We start from the raw sequence: 12,831 nt of genomic DNA, 5'->3' as shown, positions 1-12,831 counted from the left end.
TTTTATTTTTTTTAAGGATTTTTAAGAGAAGCTGTGGCATCAAACCCCACCTCTTAACCCAACCGTCATCGGGTGATGATCAAATCGTACAAATGAGATCTGAACAATGTCTGTACAAATGAGATCATACAATCTGTACAAATGAGAACATACAAAGCCATTTGAATTAGCCACTAAATCAAAAAGTTACAAATTGCTTTGAGTTTTCATTGGAAAATCTGACTTAGCAGCTGTTTAGAAAAATACCTGTAGATGGCACTTTTACATCCAAATACATCAATCAATTTTAATAGCAATAAACTTTCTGTTGAAACCTAAAACGTGTTCTATATTTACTTCATTTGCCAACAACTATATATACAGTATGATCTTAAATATAAAAAAGTCGGTTTGGATTCATTATAATTTTTACTTTTATTTGTTGCATTTGTTTGTTCCAACAATTATTTTACTTTTATGACTAAGTTGATATAAGCTTTGATGTAAGCTTTTCAAACTCTAAACTTTGCTCTGGTCTACACTGAAAGTGTACTGTTTACTCTTTTAAACCATTATCACTTGAACTAAAGCTAAATATATAAAAACTAAATGTGTTCACAAAACATAAACTAACTGAAACTAACAAAACCATTAATGAAATGAGCTAAAACTAATTAAAAAGTTCAAAACGATAATAACCTTGGTAACAACAAAAGATATTAGTCATAAAATTGGTTCGATTAGAAATCAGGTGGGAGATTATTTGCTAACTATTAGCATTTGATTAACTGTATTGTCCCAGGCATTTATTCACATGGGTTGCTGTGGTGTAAACTGGAAAAAAAGTCATTCATTTTTTTTCTACAAACAACGGATTTAAGCAGGACATGCCAAAATATCTGATTTTATCTGCCTGTCTGAACAAAACCAAAGATAAAACTTAAAGCCTGGTTTATATGCAAGCCAGGAGCAGAGTAACGCCTCAAGCCAAAAAGATGAGGTTTAGTAACATTTGTTTGACTTGTGGTTGTAAAAAAGCTCAACCTTAATCCAAGCATAAGGAAAGATCTTCATGGGAAAGTGAGAGAAGAGGCAGAAAGGCGGCATGCTTAACAACCACTTACATTCACTAAAATAGTTTAGAGAAGCAATTTCAGTTGCTTGCTGTATTGATCAAGGGGATTTTTCAAGTGCTAAGGCTCTTAAAACTGCTGTTAAGACTAATAGATTGCAGCATACTAAGTGTGTTTACTTTGGTCAGCCAAAAGAGGGGGTTGACGGTGTTGGAGGAGTTGATATCTGTAAGTGCCTACAAGGATTTGATTGCATATCTGCAAGTGTGTTTTTGTGGGGCGAAAAATATATATCAGCTGGTACACTAATGACTCACACAGGAAATGTTTATGGCATTTTTTCCACATGTTTTACATAGCTCTATTTAAATATGTACTAAATCTTAAATATGATAAGATTTCGTCACCAAGATCACTATATTATTTAGTGAAACTTTACTTGAAGTGGTGTTCATAACACTCTCCAGCCTGATATTGTGAGGAAATGTAACTATTTTATGTTTTGTCAGTTTTGTGGCTAATTTGTACGAATTGTAGGAGTCCAGTTGTGTGAAAATGTAGGCTTTCATAAGAGCACGTGGCACCAAACCTCACCCCTAAACCAAATTGTGGGTTGAGTAAATCGTACTAAATTGTACGAATGAGATCATGCAAATTCATACAAAATAGCCACTATAAATTAAAAAGTTATGAATTGCTGTGAGACAGCATTCCGAGTACTCTTGAAATAAGCAGGATAAAGTAGATCCAGGTGGTTGTTATTGCAGAATAAAGCCCTTCAGGCTAAAGCCTCATTCAGACTACAAGCAACCGTTCATTTCAATGAAGAGTGTGTGACTTCCGGCGACCTCCTTCTATGCAAGCGACAGTGACCATTAGTGACCAGGTGGCCGTGTCGAGCGACAAAGTTGAGAATCTTTCAACTTTATGCAAATGAAGAGTGACTTTCTTGAGTGACAGCCAATAGGAACACCAGTAGAGCTCACATTATCCTCTCTTAGCTCGCTCAGAGGCCGGTTGTATGTGTGCTGTATATACCTACACACACCTGCATTTGAAGCAGGTCGCCACCCAGAGCAATAGACAGGTACAAAGTCATAATACGACAAAGATCCACTTAATGACGGGCTGCTGATAAACCTGTCTGGCTTTATGCTGCGATAATGACTAGATGTATTTTATCCCTTACTCATGGGGCCTATTTGATATAGACCGTATTGGGCAAGTTACTTGAACAATGTAGTGAGCTAAGCTATTAGCTACTCTACTTAAAATGTAGCTTAACTACACTGAAAGCTACCCCCTAGGAAATGTAGCAAGCTAAGCTAAAAGTTACTTGGCAATTTATTTTTATTTTTATTTTTTGCCAATTTTCATTTTTAAATCGAAGCAACTTAAATCCAAGTCAATCCTAATTTAGTGATCAATTAAACTGTCAATGAATCATATGAGGCATCATTTTTCAGTTGAATTATTTACTGTAAATAATATGCTGTACTAAACAGAAACAAATTATAGTATATAACAGCAAAACCAAAAAATCCAACGGTGACGTTGTCTTTGTTATGACGAAATAACCTGTCATAATAAGCATTACCAAGATAGCATAACTTGCCATAGATCTGTCATAAACATGATTGAAATGAGGTCATTATAATTGTCATGAATTATTTTTTATCACTCTTTTCAACGGAACAAAATTAATTTTGTTAATATTTTTTATTAAATACGTCAAATATTTTTTTATCAAATAATTTTATAACAGTGTCATTACTATTTAATGACATTTTAATGATAAATTCAATTTACACCACTCTAGTTGGGGTCAGGAAAATATTAATGATGCTGTTCTTAAATGTGTTACACAATTATAATGGCATTCTTTTAGTCATGTTTATGACATATATATATATGGCAAGTTTTGTTGTCTTTGTAATGTCAAGTTGTCATGACAAAGATAAAGACCAGTTATGACGTATTTGGTTATGTTAATTTGTCCTAAAAAGGACATCTCAAACAATATTACTTTTGGAATTTGATATAACTGAGCAAATAACAGTTGTGCGTTAAAATCTCGTTCATATTCATGAAATTTCATATCGTTATTACAACGATTTCTTATGAACCCTTTTCAGATGAAGTATTTATCAATGGTTGTTTAAATAAATCATTTTATCTTACATTGTATTTTTAGTCCACTCATTTAATACAAAAACTCTATTTGTATGATGTTGACACTTCTGGCAGCTATTTAAAAGCTACTGTACATGTACAGCAGTCAAATCCAAACACACTACGCCTGTAAGCTATTTTCCTTCATGAAACAACAAATAAGAGACACATAGAATGCTAGTACTACAAGTATCAGCCACAGTTTCAGACACATCTACTCAAGCCCTAACTTCTGACACACGGTCCACTCCTCTGACCTTCTCTTTTATGAATGCAAAACAAAACCAGCATGAAATTTAAGCTCCTCGACATTTTTACAACCTTGGCTTTGTTCTCTTGTCAAAGTGTTTTGCTAGTGTAAAACAAACGTCTTTCTGTGTCCTTCTGTCTCTTGTTCCTTTGGCCCCTGGGTCGCACCTCAACAATGACCCGTGCTTCTGATTCGAGGGCTCAAGTTCAACCTATGGCCTTCGACCCGAAATCCGAGCTCAGTTTCAGCCTACATCAAAGCTTGGCTAATCAGGGTTAGTGGAAACGGTATAGCACTTTGGGCTAATTTGGCAGACCATAGCATGCACAGACTTTTACGCACGTGTTAAAGCCTCTAACATGACTAGATTACACTAGAGATGTGTAACGGTGATTAAGAGTTCACTATTGAGACCGCATGGCTGCTTCCTTTGCTATAAACATATATAAGTCTCCGTTGAAGTCTCTCTGAGTCATATACAAACACTAGCATCTGGCAGGCGACTCTATGGCCGTTGCATATTAAATGCTGTGGTTTTCTAGCCAGGAATTTCAAGCGGTTTGGCAGTGGATGGTGATTAATCTCAGCATTACTTTAAATGGGTGCATTATTTTATATATTTGATTGAATCCAAAATCATGTGTAAATAGTAAACCACCTCTGAGCCCACCTTTGAGATTTTATGAAATGGTCTTTTTATACTGATAAGTGACTTTCAAATATGTGTTATATAAACAGCAGTTTCACAACACCTCGGTTCAAAGAAAAACTGCATGTAGATTATTTAATGCTCACCATTTTTCTAAATTGTTTCATTTATTATGTTTTTTCTTTAATTATTACGGTAAATAGTGCGGCAGTGTGGCTCGGTGGATAGCACTGTCACCTCACAGCAAGAAAGTCAGTGGTTCGAGTCCTGGCTGGGCCAGTTGGCATTTCTGTGTGTTTGCATGTTCTCTCAGTGTTTGCGTGGGTTTCCTCCAGGTGCTTCGGTTTCCCCCATAGTCCAGAGACATGCACTGTAGGTGAATTGGGTAAACAAAATTGTGTGTGAATAAGTGTGCAAATAGGTGATTTCCAATACTGGGTTGCGGCTAGAAGAGAATGCACTGTGTAAAACATATGCTAGGATAGTTGGTGGTTCATTCTGTTGTGGCGACCTCTGAAATAGTGACTAAGCCGAAGGAAAATTGATGAATGAATATTAGGATAAATATACCATTACCTATAACCCCTTGCAATATCTAAATAAACATGTTTGCAAAAACGCTCTAATACAGTATCTGGATCTGGAATTATTATATGGATACATATATTTGAAAACCCAAAAGCATCTTATTCTATATACAGCTATTGGAAATTTATTTATTTTTTTTTTCAAATATTTCAAAAATTATGTAGAATAGGATATTTTCAAAGTATTTCCTAGATAGTTTTGCTCTTTAGGATGTACTATTCTTTATTTTGTCTGGAATAAAAAAAAAATCACATTTTTATTTAATTTAATTGAGGTCAATTTTCAAGATATTTTTTTTCCAATTGGCTAGAGAACAAACCACTGCTGTTTAATGACCAAATAACCTCATTAATTATTTAAATTACACTTCAAGCTGAATATTAATACATTGCAAAATAACTAGCAACATGTTTGTAGTGTAATTTTGGCAAAGACAAATAAATTATTATGTTTAAAATGTGTTTAAAAAGCATTTCTCCAACAAACATCACTTGGATTATATTTTTAAAGGTTCAAGAAACCCTTGAGTACTTAAAAAAAGACTTTTGCGTGTTGAGCATCAGTTAAGACAATGTTAGCACCTGTTAGCTTTAATTGTGGTAAAACTATATAATTTTGAGATTTTGTCAGCTGATTTCATCTTCTGTGTTTAAAATAATTTTTGTAAAATAGAATTTGTGTCCTATTTTACCACCAGAAAATTATTAAATAGAGACTTATTGTGTTTATATCACTCTAATATGACTGTGGACACACTATACCTACACACATTTCTGTCCAAGCTGTTTCCAAAAGTTGATTTTGGTTCATAATTGCTCATTAAAAGGTTTAAAATTTGACAAGATTGCCTTCAACTCTGTACTATGTGTCATTGTTTAGCATGAAAACTTGACCTACTGACTTTTCATCCACAGATAAATATAGGCATAGAAGTAGTTTAGCAATAATCAAAGCTGTTGTGTACAGCAGAGTTGATATGGTCTTGTCTTACAGCTCTCATCTTACAGTGACTCCTTGATGTGCAACCACTTACCACCCAGCACTCCCGTTCACCTTTTTGACCCTTTCCTCCCTCTCTCCACCCACTCAGCAGGAGTTACACAGGCCATCTTCAGCCATCATAAATCAACACTTAATATTACCAACATCTAGCTCACATATCCAGACTTTGTTGTATCCAGAACGCCCCCTTTTGCTTTACAGGTCTATGTTAAGACCACACAGTATGCCTGTGCACCATTGTGGTTTCATTTCAAGCAAGCATTTTCAATAGAAGGCACGTTGAGGAGACCTTAAATAACAACTGAGCCCTTTACCGTAATTATTGCCAGGAACGAAGCACCACCTGTATCCCATCCTGCTCTCTGGCCTCCATGTACACAAGTGCTCCAATATTGCTGGAAACCTTTTCTGGCATGATCTTTAAGAAAGATTCTTGATTTGGCAGTAAGACTCCACTGTTGTTGGTTAGTTGAAAGTCTTACACAAGTGTTCCATCAATATCAAGCTTGGCTAAATGCGTACAAATGCATACTCTACACACAACTGCAACATGCAGACAAACACCAAAGTAGGAAACAAACATCTAGCCAACCTGATTTCACCAAGTAGGTCATGTTACTGAATTCAAATCTTCGTTTATCCCGAAACAACATTCCAATCAGCCAGTAAGAATAAAGGAATACATTTACCATTTGTGTTAAATTTAGACTTAAGGTTAGGCTTATGCACTTCAACATGATTGTTATCCAACCATTATTCCCCTCTAATTTGGGGAATAATTTACAGTTATAGTTGGGTTAAGGGGTAGGGAATAGATTTGGGTTACATTTTCTAAAAAAAATGATGTTCAAGGATCAACGTAGATATTAATCCAGGATTGCTTTGTACTTGCCCAAATAATAATGTGCACAAAAATTTACAAAAAAGACTTTGATTTTTTTATTCAGCAAGATAGCCTTCTCCTGTAACAACCATTTATCATAAAAGGATAATGTAGTTTACAAACAAGAATGTTAGCTACTGTAAGAAGGTAGCCAAAAGTGCAATGCTATTAGTAGCATGGTACATTGCCAATATGTATACCCTACTAAGAGTGTTGGCATGTCATGATTTTTTCAAGTACAACGCTATCCTGGACTGCATATATGTTGATCCTTGAAAATCTATTTTGTTGGAAAATGTAATCCATACATATTCTCTACCCCTAAACCCAACCATAACTGTAAATTATTCCCAAAATCAGAGTGCATAAACCTACTGTAAGCTTAAACGTAATAGACCTTTTTTCTGATTTGCAGATTGGAATGCTCCAGGATCAATATAGATGCTAATCAAGGAACATGTCCTACTTGGTAAAATCAGGTTACCGAAGGGTGTTGAGGCAGTGAACAAAAAATAAATAAATAATAATTTAATGAACAGCCTTTTTATTATTATTTTATTTACGTTATGACTTGCATTTTGGCATATTAATCTTTGTTCAAAAAAAAAAAAAAGAACAAATTAAAAAGATTATTTTATTTACATTTTAGTGTAAACAATATTATATATATATATATATATATATATATATATATATATATATATATATATATATATATATATATATATATGTAAACAATATTATATATATATATATATATATATATATATATATATATATATATATATATATATATATATAAATTATTAAAATGTCAATGACATTTACTTTTTAAATCTTTTCAACTTCAAAGGTTGGCTGTGGAGCAATCAAGGTACCATAATGCAATTGAAAATTTGTAAACAACAATAACAACAATAACAACATAAAACATGAATCACAATATAATGAAAAACTAAAGGTGCAGTAGGTGATTGTCTTCAGAAACATTTTTTGTTGTTGTGCTGGTTGTGCTGAAGTCTCTTCTCAGTCCAATAGTAATGATTAAAGTAAATGATCTAAATGTGTTTATATGTATTTTTATATTCTGGTTTAAGGCATAAAACAAAAAAAAAATTTCACCCAATTAAATATTTTTGGGCCAACATCTCCCATAATTCCGACAATAAAAGTGATTTGATTTGATTTGAAGTAGCTCAAACTGTTAGTCAGCAAATGTAGTTTCAGACTTCTGCGCATCTGTTCACGCAGATCCGCCATTCGTGCGTACCCGCCTGCATGAGCGCCGCGCAATCAATAGACAATCAGAGACGCGGTGAAATCAACTTTTGCAGGCTGGAGGAAGGACGAAATCATAGCCAAAGTATTTCTGTTAGACAGGTAATGTTCTGTTTTAAAACTATTTTAGTCAGGCTAAGCTTATGTTAGATTTTGTTGTTATGAATTGCTTCTATGCAAAGACGTGTTGTTCAGTCACTGTAATCTCCCAGCGAAAGATTTATGTGACTATTTTCAGTTTTATAAGGGACCCTTGACAGCATCGATGATGTAGATTTATATTTAGTTTAACAACAAAACATCAGTAAATACCGCTATTCCGCCTAGCCTGCTTTACTGAGCTGAAGTTGCTTTAAAAAATGTAAATCCTGCATGCCGCTGGCTAAACACTAACTAACTGACGAATGACATGAACTAATGGGTTGTCTGCAGTTGTGACACAGTGCGCCTTTGCAATTTCAGGAGGTGTGACTTTGAATCACAGTCCCTCCCCAACGTCCAAAGATAATATGCTAAGCGGTTACCATTTTTGGAGATAACCTACTGCACCTTTAACTTACAAAAAACAGGGTCTATTGTCCCCTTCAATGACGTAATTGTAGCTATTTTTTATAGCTAGCAAAGCTGTGACCTTTTACTTTAGCAAGTACAGTAACTTCCTCAAGTGGGCATCCTTTCAAAAGTACCTCAGAGCTAAACCAATATTTACAGTGTATCTGTAAACGAACCATGCATAAAATAAACCTTTCTTATTTACATTTAGCAAGCAGGTATTGCCCTTGGGACATTCTTAAAACCATCCTCAACAGCTAATGACCCAGTCAAACCTCTCTTTGAGAACTAATTATGATGAACTTCCAAGTACAGCAGCTGGAACGGGGGTCTGAGGAGCTCTGAACATTTCTACTATATAATTAAAAGCTTTAAAGTACCTTGAGGCCGTTGGATTTAATAGTGTATAGTTAAATTCCAATAGAGCATTAGGGGTCTGATAATTAGCTCAGCACCCATTGTGTGATTTGGAGATTAGGGATTCGCAAGAGAACAGTAATTAGGCTTACCTTTCTTTGCTTAGGGCCATCCTGGGTGGATCCAGGTTGGGGTTCTCCATAGACTCCATCTGAGGGCATCGCAGGAAGTAGTAGAGAGTGTGGAGGGCGTCTGGTGACCAGGAAACAGGTTGCTGACGGGCATGACGAGCTGGACTGAGCCCATGACGGACAGAACTGAGGCGCTGCATATGGTGCATAGCCCGTGACACCAAGTCACCTTGATAAGAACAATGATTGAGGTAAATCAACAACTGCATTAAAATACACTTCATGCAATGAGTATCAAGTCCAGTCAAGTTGAGCTTTAATGTCATTTGAATATACCTAATATAAAGAATGTGATGGCGAGGCAGTGGCGCAGTAGGTAGTGCTGTCGCCTCACAGCAAGAAGGTCGCTGGGTGTATCTAGTTTCCTCTGGCCGTATCGCTCAGTGGAAACTAGAAACTTTAATAAGACCTTTCCCTTTAAACCAGAAATGCCCAAACTGGGGCCCATGGGCCAACGTTGGCCCATAGTAACCTTTGATTTGGCCCACCCTTCCATCTTAGAAGAAAGGAAGAATGATGGGGAGTTATAAATAAAAGCTTTTTACTTCATTAGCTAAAACGATTCAAAGTAATGTACTTTATTTAATTTTAAATATAATGCAGTGAATTAGGAATTAGGCCAACTTTAATGTAAATAGTTTGGTATATTTATCTTCGGCCCACGACTCTTTTGGCTCTTCATATAAAAAACTTTGGGCACCCTTGCTTTTAACCATCTCTCCAAACTCTGAAATGACTACCACCAGCGGATTTTTCCCATCTCAGACTGGTCTCAGTTTCGATGGAGCTCTAATGTACGTATTTCTAGGGTTCCATGGCAGTTGAGGACATACAGATGCCCTACTGTCCACTGCTTCTTACAGCTGGATCAAACCTAAATGAGAGCTCATCGGGAGGTGCAAACCTCACAAGCGGTGGACAAAGACAACTCTCATTGACTTCATTCAGCTTGTCTTGCAGTGGCTTCAGCCTTACTGAATGTTTGGCCTGCATAAACGTGTCCTTGTGCTGCGGGAGACAAGCAGCAAAGTGTTCAGCATTTGCATTAGGAAATTCATGACTTCTAATGGTGAGCCGCCAACCCTGTCACTGCTGGGCCTGTGGCATGATGGGTAAACACGGCTAAAACAGCTCAGAAAAAGACAACTTATGCCAACAAAGGATCTCCTTCACTGTAGGGGAAATATCCCATTTTCAAATGTAAACTCATTTGAGAAGGAAACTAAAACATTGTACAATGAACCATCAGTCAGACTTTTGCTGAATGAGCCACTGTAGTCGTTGTATTTACACTTTAAAATAAAGCTAAATTACATTTACTTCAATTTCCACTTTCCACAATACCCCAAGACCAGATGTTACTTTTATTTAGGGGATCGTGTTGCAACAGACAAGTTTCTTTTTACTGCAGATGAGTCGTCATTATGAAGTCAGGGGATAGGCTTGTTAAGGTGGTTGAATCCTTTGAGAGGTGTGTATTTTAACTTCCTTCAGGAATTATCTAGAAAACAGATACACAATGCACTTAAAGGCACCAAAAGACTTTTCCAGACTTCCTTGTCTTTTTTTTCTCCATTTCCATTCAGGAACGCTCTGTTTAGAAAACAAACATGCCTCTTCTTTGGGAACAACACGGTGGTGTTTATTTAGAGGATAAAATAATAGAGTAGTCAGGCCGGAAAGATAAAGAGCCTCCACATTATCTCCTTTTCCATGTTGTGTTTGCAGAGATAACACCAAGCAACTGTGTATCTATACGAAACTTGCTACAATCCAGAGTGTTAGCGCAAGCACTGTGACCCTGTTAACCACAGTGAATGGTGTTTTGATTCAGTATGTGTACCAAACAAGTGCAGTACAGTTTACAAATGAATCTGAAACATATTTTATTCATTCATTCATTTTCCTTCGGCTTTGTCCCTTATTTATCAGGGGTCGCCACATTGGAATGAACGGCCAACTATTCCAGCATATGTTTCACGCAGCAGATACCCTTCCAGCCACAACCTAGTACTGGGAAACACCCATACACTCTCACATTCACACACGCACACACACACACATACATGACCAATTTAGTTTACTCAGTTCACCTATAGTGCATGTCTTTGGACTGAGGAGGAAACCCACATGAACACTGGGGGAAAACATGCAAATTCCAAACAGAAATGCCAACTGATTCAACCAGCTCTCGAATCAGTGACCTTCTTGCTGTGAGGCAGCAGGGCTAACCACTGAGCCACAATACCACCTATTTAGTTTTATATATTTACAACAGTTTTTTCTGTTCCACAGGAATTTTTTTTAAGCATTTTTATCATCCATCTGCAGCATTTCTCAAAGTGTGTCTCATTGCAGAGGACTGAAACGTAAAAATACTGTTGCATTTCTGTCAGAAACCTAGCTATATTCAATCATTTACTCCTGTTTGACATAAAAAAGCACTCAACAATGTATATAAAACAGAAATGGAAAAAGGAAGCCAATGTTATTTAAAAAATAGAGGAATGGTTAAATATTTGGGAAACACAGATGATCACAATAATTCAGATTCATGGAGGGAATTTATTTGGAGAAAAAAAAATATTCAGATCCTTTGTAACACCTAAAATAAAATATTTTTTTTAAACTAGAGATAAAAAATGGTGAATGCTGGAGATAATGTGGAAATGTGTTGGCTGATCATTTCCAAATATTTTGGTATTTTAATATTATACACACATATTAGCAAGATTTGAATAAATAGATACATGTAATAATGCAATTGAATCTAGATTGTAATTTTTATTTTTTAATTATTTGGGAATTTACTCTTCAAATGTATCTTCTTAATACACTACTAAAAAATAGCAAAAAGGCAATTACAAACAAATGGCTCAAGGCTCATGCTATCCTGTAGGTGAATGACATGAGCTTGTAAAAGAGGTGTATGATATGGAAGTACTGACATTTTCCTGGAGACAACAAGCCTATAAAATGTCTACATACTGGGGTAAATGGTTGAGAAAAAATATAATGTTTGAATTTTATTGCAGTGCTTTTATATACAGTTGAAACTGGAAGTTTAGATACACTCTAAAAAAAGGAACATAACCATTTTGTTAAATGTCTGATGGTAAATTATACTAAACGTTTACTATTTTAGATTAGTTAGGATTACCTAAATGTTTACATTTGCTAAATGCTAAAAAAATGCTACAAAAAAAAAAAAAATTAAATAAATTTTTTATTAATTTCTAGATAGTCAAACGTTTACAGTCTTTTCCTTGGTATTTTTTTAGCTTTGCTTTTAAACTGCATACCTTTGGTCAAATGTTTTGGGTATACATTCTCATACTAGTTTGAAGTAATTTTGGCCCATTCCTCCTGACAGAATTGGTGTAACTGAGTCAGATTTGTTGGCTGTCTTGCTCGCACAAGTTTTTTCAATTCTGCCCATGAATTTTTTATAGGATTGTGATCAGGACTTTGTGATGGCCACTCCAAAACATTCACTCTGTTGTCCTTAAAGTATATTTTAACTAATTAAGCAGTATGCTTAGGGTCATGGTCTGTTTGGAAGTTGTGGCCAAGCTTTATTTCCTAGCTGATGTCTTGAGATGTTGCTTCAATATTTCTACATAATGTTCTTTCTTCATGATGCCATCTATGCTGTGAAGTGGACCAGTCCCACCTGCAGCAAAACAACCCCACAACATGATGCTGCCATACTTCACAGTTGGGAGGGTGTTCCTAGACTTGTAAGCTTTCCCCTTTGTCCTCCAAATGAAACACTGGTCATTACGACCAAACAGTTCAATCTTAGCTGCATCAGACCACAGGACATGTCTCCAAAAAATATTATTCTTCCCAGTGCA

General features: G+C 35.7%; 1 protein-coding gene across 1 annotated transcript in view; it reads right to left on the bottom strand.

Annotated features, from left to right (window-relative positions):
- The window catches only part of abtb2b (ankyrin repeat and BTB (POZ) domain containing 2b), a 106,509-nt gene that overhangs the window by 23,903 nt on the left and 69,775 nt on the right, over window positions 1-12,831 (bottom strand). The window contains exon 4 of the mRNA XM_021473879.2: window positions 8,936-9,143. Coding sequence (XP_021329554.1) covers window positions 8,936-9,143 — 208 coding nt within the window. The remainder of the gene's footprint in view (window positions 1-8,935; window positions 9,144-12,831) is intronic.

Source organism: Danio rerio, chromosome 25, assembly GCF_049306965.1.
Source record: "Danio rerio strain Tuebingen ecotype United States chromosome 25, GRCz12tu, whole genome shotgun sequence".
Classification (NCBI taxonomy): Eukaryota; Metazoa; Chordata; class Actinopteri; order Cypriniformes; family Danionidae; genus Danio; species Danio rerio.
The sequence above is the reverse complement of the archived record's forward strand: the minus strand, read 5'-3'. Positions and strand labels throughout refer to the sequence as shown.